Source organism: Octopus sinensis, linkage group LG23 (assembly GCF_006345805.1).
Source record: "Octopus sinensis linkage group LG23, ASM634580v1, whole genome shotgun sequence".
In the NCBI taxonomy this organism is placed as follows: Eukaryota; Metazoa; Mollusca; class Cephalopoda; order Octopoda; family Octopodidae; genus Octopus; species Octopus sinensis.
This window is the reverse complement of record NC_043019.1, coordinates 27,581,528-27,602,458: the sequence shown is the minus strand read 5'-3', so window position 1 is coordinate 27,602,458 and position 20,931 is coordinate 27,581,528. Positions and strand designations below refer to the sequence as shown.

The window sequence follows — 20,931 nt, the reverse complement described above, 5'->3', positions numbered from 1 at the left end:
TCTCTTACCACCACTCGACAACCAGTGTTGGTTTGTTTACATCCCCATAACTTAGCAGTTCAAACAAAGAATACTGTTAAAATAAGTACCAGGTTTTAAAAAAAATTGTAAAATATAGACTGGAGGTCAGTTTGTTCAACTAGAAACCCTTCATAGTGGTGCCCCAGCATAGCCACAATCCAATCACTGAAACAAGTAAAAGATAAAAGATGCACACCCCTATTACCATACCTCATGTCACCTCCACCACCACCACCACAGCAACAACAACATTGCCACTTACATTGTAACATTGCTCTTTCTGTCCTCTTACTACTACCACTACTTCCTTCTTAATACCATTCTTTCACCCCTCCTTCCATTACTACCTCTTCCATCACCACTACCACCATTCTAGTCCTGTTCTTTCTCTCCTCCTCTCACTGCCACCACCACAATGGCACTGTTATTACCATTCTAATACTCTTCATTCTCTCCTCCCATTACTACCACTACCACCACCACCAGACAACTGCATTCCTCTGACCATCAAAGAATGCCAGGGACTGGGCTACACTCTCACCTACCTGCCAAACGTTTTTGGAGACGAGACCTTCCAGGAGGCAAGAAATCGGTTCTACCAAAGCGCCATGCCTATCCTGCAGCACAGTTGTACACCTCTTGCATTGACCTTGCTCTGTGGTACGATCTTCCCATTTTGTGATAATGGTGTCTCGAAATACACCTGTAAACACATCTGTGATGGTAAGTGAACCTTTACGGTTTCTTTTCTCTTTCACATAACTCTGCAGGTGTTTTCTGATTGCACACACGCACACACAGACACACACACACAACACACACATGCACACACATACAAACAAACACAAACATACTCTTTCACATGCACACATACAAACGCATACACGCTCGCACACACACACACACAAACACAGACATATCTCAAACACATATACATATATACCTGTATGTATATGCATTATTGCCCCAAAAGTACATAAACACACATACATACACACCAACACCTACATACATACACACATACATATATATATATATATATACACACACACACACACATACATACACATATACATATATTACGTGCATACATATAAATATATAAATACACATACATATATACATACACACAACTATCTAATTTGGTATCACCTAAATTCCAATGAAAAACCTTATTTCTGGATTGAAATTCTCTCTCTCTCTCTCTCTCTCTCTCTCTCTCTCTCTCTCTCTCTCTCTCTCTCTCTCTCTCTCTCTCTATATATATATATATATATATATATATATGTATATATATATATATGAGATAACTTGGACATGTTAGTCGTACGGAAGATGGCAGAATCCAGAAGGACATACTCTACGGAAAGCTTGCTAGGGGCACCAGGTCTGTTAGAAGACTGTTCTCACAGTACAAGGATGTCTGCAAAAGGGACATGAAGGTCTGCGACATCAATATTAGCAACTTGGAAGCGGTTGCCAGCAACCAAGGAGATTGGCTACGCACCATAGAAGAGGGAATAGAAAGGAGTGACAGAGGGAGAGAGGAAAAATGGAAAGGCAACAACAAGGCAGCGAGCTGGCAGAAACATTAGCATGCCGGGCGAAATGCTTAGCAGTATTTCGTCTGCCGTTATGTTCTGAATTCAAATTCCACTGGGGTTGACTTTGCCTTTCATCCTTTCGGGGTTGATAAATTAAGTACCAGTTACGCACTGGGGTCAATGTAATCGACTTAATCCCTTTGTCTGTCCTTGTTTGTCCCCTCTGTGTCTAGCCCCTTGTGGGTAATAAAGAAATAAGAAAAGACAGCAACAAGAAACTATGACATTACAATGAGCCGGGCAAAGTCTTCGCTACATCTGCCTCACCTGCCAGAGGGAGTGTTTGTCCAGGATAGGACCACACAGCCACAGCAGGAGACGTAAAGGACATGAAATGTAAAAACCAGACTGGATTATTTTATACACATCTCCATTGTCTCCCGAGACAAAAGGATGACAACAACAATATATATGTGTATATATATATATATATATATATATGTACATATAATTAAGGGTTAAGCAACAAGTTGCTTCACCATATACCGAAAATTTAGAAATAGCAGCCAAAAGACAGCTCATTTCTTTTTACTACATATACGACTCCACAGATAACAATATTTGTAGCTCACATAGGCAAAAAGAAGAAAAATAACGAAATCAAACAGTCTTCGATTAATTATGGACGCATTTCTGGATTAGAATTATACAAATTCATTTCCATCCTCAACATATATATATATATATATAATATATATATATATATATATATAAATAAATCTTCTCATCAGATGTTGTTGAGATAGGCTCTCTTTCTTTCCTGATGAGAAGATTGCATTTTACACCGTTTATTCCTTTAGAATAAAACCAATGTTGTCTTCGAAACATATGTCGAAAGTAAAAGAATTTTAATAACATCTTCGTTCAACTCCATTTATTTACTCATACTACACAAATTACTGCACATTAACCCGGAGTTTCTACCTTTGAATAGGTCGCTTCATCCATGTTACTTGTGTGAATTTTGCTACCCTGGTAACTGTTTATTGAATTTTCCATGTTAACGGTACACAAAGGATAATTCATTCATCCATTTACATATAGATTATATATATCTACTAGTAACATGACACTTCAACATGTAAGGACCAAATATTCAAATATTGTTCTTATTGTATTTGCTGTTGTTATTGTTTCTGATGTTGCTTTTGTTCCCAATTGCTGAAGTAAAGTTTTCTTTTCTTCCCTTCTTGTCTGTCTTTTGTTCTTTCCTTTTTCCTTTCCTTCTTTCAGAAGTGAAAGACCGTTGTGGTCAGGGCTCCATCCTAATGGACAGCTGTGACTGGTTGATTGACGAGTCCAACTGGTGTTTCACTGGAATGAACCGCTCTGCAACAGAGAAAGGTGAGTGACTCCGGCTTTAGAGAAAGTTTTCATTGCCTACTTGTGTGTGTGTGAGAACCTTCTTGCTTCTTGACAATTTGGATGTGTATATGTGACAACTGCTATATGCATATACATACTTGCATATTTTTGTGTGTGTGTGTAGTTATATATATATATAGCAGTGTATGTACACTTGTTCTCTTATATATATATATATAGAAAATAAGCAACAAGAATATCTTCGGTAATTTGGTACAATCGTTTCACACTACATCATTTTATTAAACATTGTAAGTATTACAACAGTTTTAAAATGTTGAACAATCATCAGCCATATATAGAGGTTTTCCATCAATACATATACTTATTTTCATGTTAATTGATAACATTATAAAGAGGGTAGATATATAGACAGAGATGTTGATTTGAAGGTTAAAAACATTAAGGTATTAGAATTAGATTCATTTGAATCTAAATTTTGCTGAACATCCACCATGGGTCATCACATTTGCTTAAGGTAAAAATGAATTCCTCGCTCTTTCGGAAACATCAATCTTCTGTATTGACCGCTTTCCACCACTTTGATCTGTTTTTTGTATTGAATACGTATCGCCACCGTGGGCCACTGCATCGAACACTTTGAACATATACTTCAAACTATATATCAACTATACATGAACTATATATCAACTATACATGAACTCTAAGATGTCTGACTTCGTTGTGTATTATAAATGAATTTCTTGTGTTTGACGGCATGAGCTGTCTTTTTTTATATATAACTTTTTTTGATAAAGTTCATTTCAGGAACTGAAACATGTTATAATGTATATATATAAAAATTAAAAATTGTATAATACAGCAGCATTTTCGAACTTCATTTTTTACAAATATATATATATATATATACACACACACACACACAAGGTGTATGTATACACACATAAACACATATATATAAACATATTTATTTATTTATTTATTTGCAGTGAGCACCAACGGCCACTCTCCTGGAACCAGCAAACCAGGTAATACAATCTACACTTTATTTACATTATTTACATTTGACGGACATTTGACCTCATCTTGTTTGTTGTTACCTTAGAAATAAGAACCGAGGTTCGAAATTTCCCCAAGACATCTGATGAAGGCTGTAAATAATGTACATAATTCCCCATCTCTTAAATATAGAACTGTACAATCTACACTTGTCTACTCTACCATCACCATCACCATTACCATTACCACATACACAACTACAATCATTCCTGATATAAATTCTACTACTACTACTACTGTGAAGACAGCCATCTTACAACGAACACCTCCCTCTAGACTAAGAATAGCTTCTTATATATTTTCAGTCAGACACCTAGTGATGGCTCTGTATGTGTCACCTGACTAGCCAAGCTGATCACATCATCATCATTGTCATCATCTTGAACCATCGAGAAATTTATGTCTGTGGCACTTAACCATTTCATGAGGCTTTGGTTGATACTAAAACATCAAATAAAACTTCAATATGATGGCTTCTGATGGTCTTACTCTTTTACTCTTTTACTTGTTTCAGTTACTTGACTGTGGCCATGCTGGAGCACCACCTTTAGTCAAGCAAATTGACCATAGGACTTATTCTTTGTAAGCCTAGTACTTATTCTGTCGGTATCTTTTGCTGAACCGCTAAGTTATGGGGACGTAAACACACCAGCATTGGTTGTCAAGCGATGTTGGGGGGGGGGGACAAACACAGACACACAAACATATACACACACATGCATATATATATATATACACACATATATGTCGGGCTTCTTTCAGTTTCCTCACAAGGCTTTGGTCGGCCCGAGGCTATAGTAGAAGACACTTGCCCAAGGTGCCACGCAGTGGGACTGAACCTGGACACATTAAATAATGTCCTAGATAAGCTACATCTGCATAAAAGACTAGATGATCATGAAAGGAACGTCTTTGACCATAAATCTTCAGGATGAGGATTGATATGAAACTAAAAAAAGATACAAAGGAACAGAAAAACCTCAAAACAGTTACTTGGCCTATTTTCAACAACAGCCAAATCTCCCTTAAATAGCTCTTCACTAGAATAATACAGTTTGCAAGAGGCATTGTCTGATATAGATAAATAGTTTTAATAATTTTTTGAACCAAAACAATGCAAGTTATAAGAAATAATACAAGTTGATGGCTTGTATTTTTGCCTTGTATTTTAATATTTCGGGGATAGGAACCCTTCTTCAGGAAATCTTTGGAGAAATGGTATTGTGAGCTGACTGTTTTGATAAAAACTAGGGCACATTGAAAAACATAGTCCTTGTTCAAATAAGACAAAATATCCACAGCTAGAACACATTTAATCTTAATCCTACAGAATTAGGATTAAACAATAACAATATATATTACGTTTATTCTGTTGTTTTTTCATCTCCATGCTGTATTTTGTTCATCTTTCCATTTTATTCCATTGACAGTATGTAAAAATGGTTTCTACCAATGCCAAAACAGCAGTATCTGTCTCCATCCAGTCAATCTCTGCGATGGGGAACCTGCTTGCCCCATGGCAGATGATGAACCAGAAAATTGCAGTAAGTATTCACAACAGTTCTTAACCTATGTATCAGGGTCTTTTATGAAAACATCAGAAAATATATATGTCATTCTGAAAATAAACTGACTGTTTATTTTCAGAATTACATTGTAGAATAGTAGAGAATTATTGGGCAATTAACTCTTTAGCATTCAGTTTATTTTGTCAAACGTAATGATTATGTCTTCACATTGTTTTGGATTAATCATGTACTATCTCATAGCTTTGAGATTTTACTGGTGTGATTGTTTATTTTAAGAATGACATTGTCAGATAGGTGTGAGAGGCCAGATCTGTCCAGTTTCACTATAAAACAGGTTGAATATTTGGACTGGATATGACTGGTTTAATTACTAATGGGTTAATCGCTATAAACAAACCATCTGTGTAGGTTGTTCTGCAATGACTTGGCAGAACCCTCCCCTGCCATCAACAATGGGAGATTCCACATTTGTCGATAAGGAATGTTGTGCATCTTAGATACAGCTTATCAAGAGTGTTGACAGTTTATTGTGGAGAATGAAGAGTATTGAACAGGGTTTGTATTAAATACTCTGAGTATAAGTCTGGTGAGTATTGCTGAGTACAATGGCTGCTGTGTAGGGTGAATTGTGTGAGGAGAATTTTAGGATCTTTTCTGTTTGAACAGCAGTTTTTAACATAATTTCTAGGTAACTAACAAATTTTAAACTTCGTATACTGGTAGAATGTGTTTATAAAACATCTTTTTCTCTTGGCTTTATTGAGAAAATTCTATAGTTTGTAAGATATTTGGGGTTTTTTTCCTTCAATTTCTGCAATTTCAACCAATCAGTGACGTCTATTGAGTTAAAAATCATTCTGTACCGTATGAATATGTCCCTCGTTTAAGAAGCAGATTGGTTTTATTTACATTTCTGAAGAAAAAAAGACACCCTTCCCCCCACCCCTAACCCTAAAACAGATTGAAATGCAATAGATCAATACTAGGGTCATAATTATGGGTGACAATTTCATATGACACTGCTAGAAAAAACTGACGTTCAAACCGAAAAGATCCGAATTTTAAGCATTCTGAGTATTGTGCAGTGCTTTACTGAGTATACTGAGTACTGGGGGTGGTTATTGAATAATACTGAGTATTGTAAATATTGATTATTAATAAACAGATTCTAATCAATGACCATCTTACTGTCTCTCTCCTCTACCACCACCACCACCATCACCATCGTCAGGTTGTTCTCCAAACCAGTTCAGGTGTCACAGTGGTCAGTGTGTGATGCAATCTCGCAGGTGTAATGGCTATAAGGACTGCAGGGACAACTCAGACGAGGCCCATTGCTCAGGTAAAGATTTACTCTTCCGCCATTACTGTCAGCCTTCAAAATTCTACACACACACAAGCACACACACATAATCAAACACATGCATATACACCGATATATATATACACACACACACACACACACACAATTAAACACATGCATACATGCAATTATATATATATATACACACAAACACACATATATATATACATATACACACACAAACACATACATATACACACACAAGCACATGCATACACACAAATATATACACACACACACACACACACATATATATACATTCACACACACATGCATACATACAAATATACACACATGCACACAGTCAAACATGCATATACACAAATATATATATATATATACACTTACACACACACACACACACATACAGGGTTGGCCAAAAGTCACCTGACAGTAAATCAAAAGCTAATCAATTCCAAGATTAAAACAAAATTATTTTATCTGAAACTTTGCTAATAAATAGACAAATGGTGGGGGAAAAAACTGATTTTTAACTCACAGCATTCAATTGTTAAACATTCACAATTATGTATATAATAAATGAAATTGAATTTTAAGTATTTATGGAATTTTGATTTACTGACGGGTGACTTTTGGCCAACCCTGTATATACTGTTGACATCATATGAATTTATGATCAAGAGAATGTGAAATAATTCCTTTTTGGACAGAAAAGGTGTTTTAACTCTAAAGCTTACTTTATCTGCTTCGAGATCCACTGTTCCAAAAAAGAAATACACATACATACATACTTACATATGGACACACACACACACATACACGCATGCATACATACTCACACACAGATATGTACAGTTCTCCGTTGTTCTCACTTCAGCTGAAAAATGCACTGGACGTCTGTGTAGTTCTGGACAATGTGTGGCACCAGACAGTTTCTGTAATGGTCAGTTTGATTGTGATGACCACAGTGATGAAAAATTTTGTGGTAAGGAATATTTTGGAATAATTCTTTTGATGTTCTCTCTCTCTCTCTCATCACATCCAGCTGGATGGTCAGAAATTCCATATATTTATGTTATCATCTTCATCATCATTAACACCATCATCTTCATCATCATTCTTGTCATCACTGTCATCATCTTGATAGACAAATTTTCCAAATCACATGAATCCATACCGGTATGCAATAATAATGTCAGGTGATATCATTGTGTGATAACTACATAAAATTATTTGATATTAATGTATGATAACTTGTAAAAATAGGAGATATCAGCATGAAATAGCCATATAAAGTGAGGAGATATTAGCATGTGATAACTTTATAAAAACAGGAGATATTAGTGTGTGATAAGTTTATAAAGTCGTGTGATTCCAATATGTGATAATTGTATAAAGTCATGTGATATCTGTGTGTGGTAACAGTATATGCACATGTGATATCAAAGTATGATGGGTGTATAAACCATGTGATATTAGCATATGATAACTGCACAAAGGCAGATGATATCAGCTATCTAACAGTAGATGTGTTACTAATTAGCATCTTATATGTAATATCAGTGTGTGGTAACAGCATATGGGCACATGATATCAGTGTGTGATGAGTTTATAAAACCATGTGATATTAGCATATGATAACTCTACAAAGTAGATGATATCAGCTAAATACAACAGATGTGTTATTAATTAGAATCTTATGCTAATTTGTTATATTTTTCTTTGCTACTGTTTCTACAGAATGCAACTTTCCAAAACGACAATGCAACAATCTGTTGTGCATTGACGCAGTAAAGTGGTGCAACAGAGAAGATGACTGCGGCGACAACAGTGATGAACAGATGTGCAGTAAGTGGCTAATTTCTTTAACCTTGTGTTTAATAAAATGACCCATTTCAATATGAGATATTGTGTGTGTGTATGGAGGAGGATAACCTTGATTAAGTAGGTCTGTGGCCAAAGATATTAAGGCTTTGTAGTGTTTGGGGATGTTATTGTGGTTTTTCGCTTTTGATAATCCACTGTAAAAAAAGAAATGACATAATGTCATCCCAGCCATGACAATCTAGAGTGAATACATTTTGAATACTTCTAAATTGTATATGAAATGTAAATTGGTATACAATATGTTAATAATACACACACACACACATGCAATGTGTGTATATACATACATGTATGTATGTATATGTGTGTTTTTTTATGTGTGCATGTATATGAATATATATGTATGTATGTGTGGGTGTATATGTATGTATATGTATATATATGTGTGTATATGTATACATATTCTGGCATCCATGCCAGTGGAGCGCTAAGAGCACCATCCAAGCGTGACCATTGCCAGGGCCGCTGACTGGCTCCCATGCCGGTGGCATGTAAAAAGCACCATTCGAACATGATCATTACCAGCGTCGCCTTACTGGCACATGTGGCAGTGACATGGGAAAACAACATTCAAGCATGGCCGTTGCCAGTACCACCTGACTGGCCCTCGTGCGGTGGCATGTAAAAGCACCCACTACACTCTTGGAGTGGTTGGTGTTAGGAAGGGCATCCAGCTGTAGAAACTCTGCCAGATCAGACTGGAGCCTGGTGTAACCATCTGGCTCACCAATCCTCAGTCAAACTGTCCAACCCATTCCAGCATGGAAAGCAAACATTAAACGATGATGATGATAATGTGTGTGTGTATTTATATATATTACCCCTTCTCTTTCTAGTATCTGTCTTTGACGTCGAATCTACTAACGGTTTTTTAAAATACTCAACGTTCTGTTTATCATTTATGCAGTCATCAAAATTGTTATAATGTCTTGTTGTTGCGATAGGCTCTCTTTCTTTCCTGATGAGAAGATTGCATTTACACCATTTATTCTTTTGGAATAAAACCAATGTTGTCTTCAAAACATATGTCGAAAGTAAAAGAATTTGATTAGCATCTGCGTTCAACTCCATTTATTTAATTATACTACACAAATTACTGCACATTAACCCGGAGTTTCTACCTTGTTACTTGCATGAAGTTTGAAACCCTGGTAACTGTTTATTGAATTTTCCATGTTAATGGTAAACAAAGGATAATTCATTCATCCATTTATATATATATATATGAAAGTATAAATAATTATGCAAAATGAGTGTTGTGCTTGTATTTCAAAGGGCCAGCCTCATCACATTCAGTGTCACACTGAATCGCCTTGATAACCACAGTAAGGGAATGCATGTCTGCGGAGTACTCAGCCACTTGCAAGTTGATTTCATGATCAGGCTGTTCCATCAGTCAGATCAATCAGAACACTCAACACCATAACTGGCAGAGAGCCAGGCTGTGTACCCACACGCTGCACACATGAGGGTCAGCTGAAAGGTTGACAGGCTGACCAAGATCCTTTCATAGAATGTCACCAAATGAGGTTTATTCTTCATCATGGTTCCCACCTTTGTACCCCACACAACTTCTTCTATCGATGTTGCAGTGCTTGGAGCCCATTGCTGAAGAAGCTTTCATCCTGTTGCTCAAAAAATATCTCCAACAACTTTTTGATTTTCTTTTGTTGTTTTCCAGATTGTTCCGTTGGTGAAGTATCCTGTCCTGGAGGTAAATGCATCCCCCAGAAATGGTGGTGTGATGGCAGTAATGACTGTCCTGGTGGATTTGATGAAGCTAAATGTCGTAAGTTGAATTTTTAAATCCCTTTTTACCACTTATGTTGGTAGAAATAGCAACCAAATCTGATCTAAATCTGGTGAAAGACATGTTAGATAATGTAATCCAACATAACCCTAAAAATAAGGGCTAGTCATAAACAGAATACCTTTGGTGACAGTCCAGCTGAATCAGGATTATGAAGGAGCTCAACAATTACATCCTTTGTCAAACCCACACACAATATACCATTCTTTTTTGCATCATGGACCAGTTTTGTGCAAGATATTTTTTCCACAGACCAGGGAATCACATGCATAAAAAAACACATAAAGTGTAAAATATATAATTTAATTATTACATATATAATATAAACATATTATAGGCGTAGGAGTGGCTGTGTGGTAAGTAACTTGCTTACGAACCACATGGTTCTGGGTTTAGTCCCACTGCGTGGCACCTTGAGTAAGTGTCTTCTACTATTGCCTCAGGCTGACCAAAGCCTTGTGAGTGGATTTGGTAGACGGAAACTGAAAGAAGCCCGTTGTATATATATATGTATATATACGTGTGTGTGTGTGTGTGTGTGTGTGTTTGTCTGTGTTTGTCCCCTCAACATCGCTTGACAACCGATGCTGGTGTGTTTACGTCCCCGTAACTTAGCGGTTCGGCAAAAAAGGGACCGATAAAATAAGTACTAGGCTTACAAAGAATAAGTCCTGGGGTCGATTTGATCGACTAAAGGCGGTGCTCCAGCATGGCCACAGTCACATGACTGAAACGAGTAAAAGAGAGTATATAATGCCAAAACATCTTGTTGACTATGCTAGTCAATAAAATAGAAATAAAATTTTAAAATTTATCCTTCCCATGCAACCTAAAACCAAATGATTTGTGGCCTGGTACTCGACCATAGACAGAACCTCATTTACAGAGTTACACATTATTTGGAGTGCCACTAACCAATGCGTTCGCCAGTTTTTATTTCCATCCCTTCTCACTGATCATTGTTAATTGCTCTTTCTGAACAATTGCCGTTTTACAGATCAAACTACTACAACAACAACAACAACTGCTGAGCCTACAGCAACAACAACACCAGAAAGTATTTATCCTTTCAAAGGTATTATTCAACACGAACCCTTCAATGTGGATCCTAAATTGTGCCCAATCCTTCCCTGCCTGCCCTTCTGTTCACCACCTCTTGGTCATTCCCTAAATCACAGTTTGTCACAGACTTGTGTTTCTCCTCTCCATGTTGTGAATACATTACATTCTTCTTTGATTTTCATGTTTGCCAAGAAAGATAGAAAGAAATTTGAACAATTTGAGAACAGATCCACTTACTTAGCAGTTTGGTTTTTCAGTTAATGTAAATGAAAAGTTCTAATACTATTTCCACATTCATTCTCAAGAATTTTCAACTTTATTTCCACACCAAAAGTTATTACATTGCACCTTGGTCTGCATTTCCACACCAAAGGATATATTTATTTCCACACCTTCTCTATAGCAAGACACCTCTACCTCAGCTTGTCTCTGGCGTAAAACCACCTCTCCTTCCTTTCAAATTCTCCTCTACTTTCTTGAGAGGGTTTTTCACTTCTTTTCTACCCTTTTTTCCTGTTCATTTTCTCTGTTCTGCGAGTTACTTGGCATCCTCACTAGTGTCAGAGGCAAAAAGAAAAGCACACAGTGGATGCTGTAACATGGCTGACATTAGGAAGGACATCCAAAGCTGACTCTGCAGCACAATGGAGCCCTGTGGCTCACCAGATCCTGACAAATTGTTCGACTTATGCCAGAATGGAAAATGGACATTAAATGATGATGATGATTATGACTTTATTCATATTTTGATCTTTATTTCCACAAGAAACCTATTCCCATACCATGATCTCTTTTTCTAAACTACAGTCTGTATTTTCAAACTATGACCACACCATGATCTGCATTTCCACACCATGATCTGCATTTCCACTCCATGATCTGTATTTCCATGCCATGATCTGTATTTCCATGCCATGATCTCTCTTTCCACAGCACATTCTGTATTTTCAAATTATGACCACACCATGATCTGCATTTCCACACCATGATCTGTATTTCCACACCATGGTCTGCATTTCCACACCATGGTCTGCATTTCCACACCATGATCTGTATTTCCACACCATGGTCTGCATTTCCACACCATGATCTGCATTTCCACACCATGGTCTGTATTTCCACACCATGATCTGTATTTCCACACCATGATCTGTATTTACACACCATGGTCTGTATCTCCACATCATAATATCTCTTTCCACAGCACATTCTGTATTTTCAAATTATGACCACACCATGATCTGCATTTCCACACCATGATCTGTATTTCCACACCATGGTCTGTATTTCCACACCATGGTCTGTATTTCCACACTATGATCTGTATTTTCATGCCATGATCTGTATCTCCACATCATAATCTCTCTTTCCACAGCACATTCTGTATTTTCAAACTCTGACCACATCACGATCTGTGTTTCTACACCATGGTCTGTATTTCCACACCATGATCTGTATTTCCATGATCTATATTTCCACATCCAATGTTATTTCCACACTTTGGCACTTATTTCCACATGAACATTTATTTCTACTCAAAACAATTTTGAGGGTGTTTACCAAATCAGATGCCAGATGTCGGAGCTTCAATGTATCTATTCCCAGGGAAGTAAGGCATTCAAAGTATGGTCAATGCCTGATGGAGGGTGTGTGCATGTGTATTACATGCACACAGATATGTATAGCCCACACATAGAAACACAGACACACGCACACTCATACATCACTGCAATGTAAACATTTGACATGTTCTCTACAACTGCAGATAACTGCAAGGCCAGTGAGTTCGTGTGTACTCGAGAGTATCGCTGTATCAACCGTAGCTCTGTGTGCGACATGCACTGGGATTGCTCTGATGGTGAAGATGAAGCCTTGTGTGGTAAGTACACCTGCAGACAACCATTCTATATTCTGTGTTTTCAAACTATGACCACACCATGATCTGTATTTCCACACCACGATCTGTATTTCCACACCATGATCTGTATTTTTACACCATCATCTGTACTTCCACACCACGATCTGTATTTTTACACCACAATCTGTATTTCCACACCATGATCTGTATTTTTACACCACGATCTGTATTTCCACACCACGATCTGTATTTCCACACCACGATCTGTATTTCCACACCATGATCTGTATTTTTACACCATCATCTGTACTTCCACACCATGATCTGTACTTCCACACCACAATCTGTATTTCTGCACCATAATCTGTATTTCCACACCACAATTTGTATTTCCATGCCGAGATCTGTATTTCCACACCACAATCTGTATTTTCATACCACTATCTGTATTTCCATACCACTATCTGTATTTCCATACTACAATCTGTAGAAACACCGCCAGATCTGACTGGCCTGGTACAGCCTTGGGCTTCCCAGACCCCAGTTAAACCGTCCAACCCATGCTAGCATGGAAAGCGGACGTTAAACGATGATGATGATGATGATGAATCTGTATTTCCACACCATGGTCTGTATTTCCACACCATGGTCTGTATTTCCACACCATGGTCTGTATTTCCACACCATGGTCTGTATTTCCACACCACTATCTGTATTTCCACACTATGATCTATACTTCCACACCATGATCTTTATTTCTGCACCATGATCTGTACTTCCATACCATGTTCTGTATTTCCACACCACGATCTGTATTTTCACACCATTTCCTCAACAAATCCCTAAATCAGCTTCACACTTCCTCCTTTGGCATGTCCATGTATTCTTCAAACAAACAAAACAAACATAACTAACACAAATGCAAACCACTAACAAAATATTTTATATTTTCAGTTTCACTGAGAAAATATGATTCCTCAAAGTCGCTGCCTGTGTTGGCTCTCACTTTACGGGGTAAAACCAGCATGGTCTGTGCCAACAATTGGTCTAAAGATTGGGCCTCGTTTGTCTGTAAATATCTCCGACACAAGTAAGTAACTCTTTGCACTAGCTATATTGATGTATCTGGATAGAGACTGTTGTTGTAGCTGTTTAGATCCAGGTCAGCTAAATGTTTCCCAAATATGACCATCCTGTCTTTTATTCAGACATTGTATGATGGAGTAAAGACAGTTTTTTTTTTCTTCTTTGGTTGTCCGTCTTAGGTCGGTGTTGATTGTTCTTGATCAGTTATCTCACATCTCTGTACAAAACACTTTGGATGCAGTTTTGATCTTTAAGGAAAAGTTCAAGTCCTTTTTTTGTAAAGAGTTTTAAGTTAAGTTAAACTGTAAGTTTTCAAGACTTGTAATAAATACTGTTTTGATTAAATTCTGTGTTAGCTGGTCGAAATTTTTACCTGGCATGGAGTCCTAGAGAGGCAGTCTGGTTGGGGGGACAATGCAACAAGCAAGAGAGTAGTATATACCAAATCCTCTTCCTATCAGCGATCCTTTCAGTCACCTCTTACACGTACAAACACAGATGGTGCAACCTACTATAAAGATAGAATACACACAGTATATACACTATAATATATACAGCAATATAGACTGCGTGGCACCTTGGGCAAGTGTTTTCTACTATAGCCACAGGCCAACCAAAGACTTGTGAGTGGATTTGGTAGAAGAAACTGAATGAAGCCTATCGTGTTTGTGTCTGTGTTTGTCCCCCACCATTGCTTGACAACAGATGCTGGTGTGTTTGTGTCTCCGTAACTTAGCATTTCAGCAAAAGACACAGATAGAATAAGTACTAGGCTTACAAAGAATAAGTCCTGGGGTTGATTTTTTCAACTAAAGGCGGTGCTCCAGTATGGCCACAGTCAAATGACTGAAACAAGTAAAAGAATAATATATATATATATAGCCACTACACACATTTTTTTTCTCTCCTTGTTTTTTCTGTGACCCTTTCTGTAGAAGAGCGTAGGCTCAAAATGTAAAAGACTTTTTCTATTCCTGAGCGTTATACTAATACATCTGTTTGTTTTGTATACCACCTGTCTTCCTCTTTTGTTTTTTTCATAAACTCTCCCTATATATATATAGTAATATACACATAGCCTTTGTGTCTAGTTTAGAAATCACTAACATTTTCTCTTCATTGTGTTCTTTCCCTAGGAATGTAAATAGAGTTGAGTTACTTGATGCACCTGAAAATACCCACTCCTACCAGCAGATCCTCAGTAAAACACTTAAATACCCTCTTCAGAACTACATCAGGACAGCATCGTAAGTATAACATGACCTTCACCATTAAAACTTGTTATTTCCATCATTACAGCCATGACAATTACCATCATCATAACCACCACACGTATGCAAAGTGTGTGTGGTGCGCAGAGGTGTGAATGTATATGCACATATGTATATGCTCACATTAATACAAGCACACATGTATACACTCACATAAATTCAGCCACACACATATATAAGCACATACGAAGGAGTCATACCCAATGACTGGTGTAGCAGTATAATAGTCAACTGCTACAAAGGTAAAGGTGACACCCTAGATACAAATAATTACAGAGGTATCAAGCTGTTGGATCAGGTGATGAAGGTTACGGGGAGGGTCATTGCCCAACTAATTAGAGAGAGAGTTAGTTTAGATGAGATGCAGTTTGGGTTCGTGCCAGGGAAAAGTACCACTGATGCCGGTGGCACGTAAAAAGCACCATCTGTCCGTGGCCGTTTGCCAACTCTGTCTGGCACCTGTGCGGGTGGCACGTAAAAAGCACCCACTACACTCACGGAGTGGTTGGTGTTAGGAGGGGCATCCAGCCTCAGAAACACTGCCAGATCAGACTGGGCCTGATGCAGCCTTCTGGCTTCACAGACCCCAGTTGAACCGTCCAACCCATGCTAGCATGGAAAGCGGACGCTAAATGATGATGATGATGATACGCACATATTTACTTGTACATCTACTTTCCTCTCCACCCACCACAACTATGCAACTGATTTCCTGTCCATCATGCAGACAATTTCCTGTTCACCACAAAATATTTTCCAAGTATTTGTTTTATTTTCTTTCATTTTTTCTTTTATTTTTTGTTTTATTTTATATTTCATTTTTATTTTATTTTTTGCAGTGTGGAAGGTGTTTATAAGCCATTTGAGAAACACACAAAAACAGTTAGATTCACTTCAACATTTAAATTTAATTTGCCAAAATATTTTCGTCGCTTTAAGACCGCGACAAAATTCCAAGATGCAGCACAGAATTTTGCCAGTGAACAGGTCGTGGTCTCAAAGCGATGAAAATATTTTGACAAATTAAATTTAAATGTTGAAGTGAATCTTACGGTTTTTGTGTTTCTCAAATGGCTTATAAACACCTTCCACGCTGCAATTGTTTTCGTTCCAGCACACGATATCAGATCTGGTCACGTGCTATGCATGTACATCTCCGTAATTTTATTTTTTGTTTTATTTTATTTTATTTTTTATTTTATATTTTATTTTATTTTTCATTTTATTTTTATTTTATTTTATTTTATTTTTTTTATCTTTTGTTATTTTTTATTTTATTTTTGTATTTTAATTATATTTTTAATTTAATTTTATCTTTTATTTTATTTTATTTTTATATTTATTTTTACTTTTATTTTTTATTATTTTTTATTACATTTTCTTTAATTTATATATTTTCTTTGTTTTATTTTATTTTATTTTTTATTCTTTATTTTACATTTTATTTTTTAATTTTATGTTTTATTTTATTTTTTATTTTTATTGTATATTTCATCTTATTTTATTTTATTTTTATTTCATTTTAGTTTTTGTTTTATTTTTTAATCTTATCTTTTCTTTTTTATTTTATCTTATTTTTCATTTTATTTTTTAATTTAATTTTTTATTTTATTCTACCTTTTATTTTATTTTTTATCTTATTTTATTTTATCTTTTATTTTATTTTATTATTTTATTTTTTATTTTATCTTATTTTATTTTTTATTTTATCTTATTTTATTTTTTATTTTATCTTATTTTATTTTTTATTTTATGTTTTATTTTCTCTTTTAATCTAATTTTATTATTTTATTTTTTGTTTTATTTTTATTTCATATCTATTTTATTTTTATTTTATTTTTCATTTTATTTTATTTCTATTTGTATTTTTAGTTATTTTATCCCCCCTCTCAGATCATTTTTTTTTTTGATACTTTAACTAGAAAATTGATTATTTCTGTATTGATTCACCATAATGTTTCTCTTTGATAATTGCTACTGTTCTTGTTGTTATTAGGTCTTGTGAAAGTAACAAGGTTGTTCATATGGCTTGTAATGAAAGAGGTAAGTGCATGTTGATGTTTCTACTATCCTTGTTATCATCCGACAAAATGAACAGTAGAAATGTAATTTCAGTTTAGTTAGCTTACTTACCAATCACAGTCCCACTGTGTGTCACCTTGCGCACTTGTCTTCTACCATAGCCTTGGGCCAACCAAACAAAGCCTTGTGAGTGGATTTGGGTAGATGTACACTGAAAGAAGCCCATCTTTTATATATATATCTGTGTGTGTGTGTGAATGTATGTATATGTTTGTGTGTCTGTGTTTCCCCCCCCCCCACCACCACCACCATCACTTGACAACCGATGTTGGTGTGCTTACATACCCATAACTTAGCAGTTCAACAAAAGAGACCCAATAGAATGAGTACTAGGCTTACAAAGAATAAGTCCTGTAGTCAATTTGTTCGACTAAAGACGGTGCTCCAGCATGGCCGCAGTCATATGACTGAAACAAATAAAAGAATTAACAACAAATCCAAAGATACCCCTACATATGGGGGTGTGTGTATGCATATACACACATATGCATGTGCACACACACACACACACATGTTAAACAAACACTCCTCCACCTACTTACAAACACTGACCCCCATCCTTCAAATCCATCAAAGTCCTCTGTGCAGTCAGTTCACTTGCTAGAAATGTCAGTAAAATCTCCCTTAGATCCCAACATACCATTGTAAATAAAGATATTCCGGTGGAAGTGTCTGTTGTCCTGAATATACTTCATTTGAATATAAGGGGAGAAGGTAACAGCAACAAAACCTTTGATGGTAGGGGCTGTTCTATGTAATCTGGCCTAGGGTTTAAAAACAGCAGCGACAACACACATTCCATATACAAAAAATGCTTCCCCACACATTTACAAACACACACACACACACACACACACTAAACCTTCTCCCAAGGCTATAAACTCCACCCCACCCTCACATATACGTACACACAGACTGAACCTTCTCTTTGTACCTACAAACACACCCTACACTGCTACAATCTACCCCTACAACCACTCCTCTACTCCAACAACTACCCCTCCACACAGACCCTGCAACCCAACAAATTAACGGGGAATCCCAACTACAGTTACTCCGACCCCCACATCCCACCAAACACTTCCCAAAACTCCCCCCTTCTTTGACTGCTCCACCATCACAAACCTAAAAACACCCTGCACACCCTTAAATCCTCACCTACACAAGGCCACCCTCACACCTCCTCAAACACATCCCATCCATCACCCCTCTCCTACCCACAACCCTACAAACACCACTTTGGAAGCACTCCGTCGGTTACGACGACGAGGGTTCCGGTTGATCCGATCAACGGAACAGCCTGCTTGTGAAATTAATGTGTAAGTGGCTGAGCACTCCACAGACACGTGTACCCTTAACGTAGTTCTCGGGGATATTCAGCGTGACACAGAGAGTGACAAGGCCGGCCCTTTGAAATACAGGTACAACAGAAACAGGAAGTAAGAGTGAGAGAAAGTTGTGGTGAAAGAGTACAGCAGGGATCACCACCATCCCTGCCGGAGCCTCGTGGAGCTTTTAGGTGTTTTCGCTCAATAAACACTCACAACGCCCGGTCTGCGAATCGAAACCGCGATCCTACGACCGCGAGTCCGCTGCCCTAACCACTGGGCCATTGTGCCTCCACTACAAACACCACTAAACTGTCATCAATGAAATTTCAAACTCCAAGACTTACCAGATTTCTTTGACCAAACCCATCCAACTCTCCCACCATCTCCATCAGTGACCTCCACCCCTCTCTAATTTCTTGTGCTCTTCTCTCTCTCTGTTTTCAGTTTGTGGCACCAACAAGCATCATTCAATCCAGTATCAGAAGTTTATCATCGGCGGAGACTTGGCTCACCGCTATACCTGGCCCTGGGTAGCCTCTGTGCTCTACTTGGGAGAACCAATATGTGGCGCTACACTCATTTCTGACCAATGGCTTGTAACAGCAGCACATTGTATAGTGACAGGGTCTGTATATTTATATATACATCATTATCATTATTATTACTACTACTACTATCATTATTATTATTATTATTACTACTACTACTATCATTATTATTATTATTACCTCCACCTTAGCGAAGGCAGAGGTATTGTTTTTAGTTGTGTTTGTTTGTTTGTCTGTGGACAAGATATCTCAAGAGCCACTGGATGGATTCAGATGAAACTTTCAGGGATGTTTAACTTCATTACTGGCACAAACTGATTAGATTTTGGGATCGATCCAGTACCGGACAAGGATTCTGGATTATCTGTTATATTTACTTCACTTTACATGAAGTATTATGATCTTACATACACTTTCAAGTCTTTCTCTGATTATCTCCCTTGAAAGCGCACTCATGGTTTCCACATAAGTTATGGCAACGTTGCTGTTTCCAAAGTTTTATTTTCATTTCTCTATTATTAATTTTACTCGTGTCTCTATCTTAGTAGAAACTGATGAATTAAGAAATCAAGCTACATAAACAAACGGCAGCAAAACCATTCAGAAATTAAGTAACACTAACATATTCAGTAACAATAATAAATTTAATTTATCCTTGACAATTTTTTAGTTTTACCAATTTTGAATATATCTCTCCTATTTAAAACCTCTTACCTACTTGACAATTACATTTCTAGCTCTGCCTTGAAGGAAGCTTTACTTCTTGGACTCATGTTTTGGTGGGCAACGATGTTGTTAAACCTCCATTAGCAGCACCATATGCAGGTCCTTTACTTTTTCTTTCACGCACGGATTAATATTTCACTATAGACCTTTATGGTCGTAAAGACATATCAATGGATAGACTAAAAAAGGCCTTCATAGAGAAAACTGTCCCTGTTCATGCTGCAGACGACGCACACACAGCAATACAAACACAGCCTGCACACCCACCTTCACATTCCATGACTACCATTGGGATCGATCAGGTACCAGTCAAGGATTCTGGATTAATTTTCCAGTTTTTTTATTTACTTTTTGAGAGTGGTTGGGTTCATTTTTAGTATTCTCATTTGTGAGAGCAGTTGAGTTCA

General features: G+C 37.0%; 1 protein-coding gene across 1 annotated transcript in view; it reads left to right on the top strand.

The window, feature by feature from the left end:
* The window catches only part of LOC115223407 (low-density lipoprotein receptor-related protein 2-like), a 78,545-nt gene that overhangs the window by 52,264 nt on the left and 5,350 nt on the right, over positions 1 to 20,931 (top strand). Inside the window, exons 17-30 of the mRNA XM_036512651.1 lie at positions 508 to 744; positions 2,859 to 2,969; positions 3,941 to 3,979; positions 5,441 to 5,554; positions 6,771 to 6,881; positions 7,741 to 7,848; positions 8,604 to 8,711; positions 10,432 to 10,539; positions 11,558 to 11,635; positions 13,388 to 13,501; positions 14,435 to 14,570; positions 15,703 to 15,813; positions 17,834 to 17,880; positions 19,695 to 19,875. Coding sequence (XP_036368544.1) covers positions 508 to 744; positions 2,859 to 2,969; positions 3,941 to 3,979; positions 5,441 to 5,554; positions 6,771 to 6,881; positions 7,741 to 7,848; positions 8,604 to 8,711; positions 10,432 to 10,539; positions 11,558 to 11,635; positions 13,388 to 13,501; positions 14,435 to 14,570; positions 15,703 to 15,813; positions 17,834 to 17,880; positions 19,695 to 19,875 — 1,603 coding nt within the window. The remainder of the gene's footprint in view (positions 1 to 507; positions 745 to 2,858; positions 2,970 to 3,940; positions 3,980 to 5,440; positions 5,555 to 6,770; positions 6,882 to 7,740; positions 7,849 to 8,603; positions 8,712 to 10,431; positions 10,540 to 11,557; positions 11,636 to 13,387; positions 13,502 to 14,434; positions 14,571 to 15,702; positions 15,814 to 17,833; positions 17,881 to 19,694; positions 19,876 to 20,931) is intronic.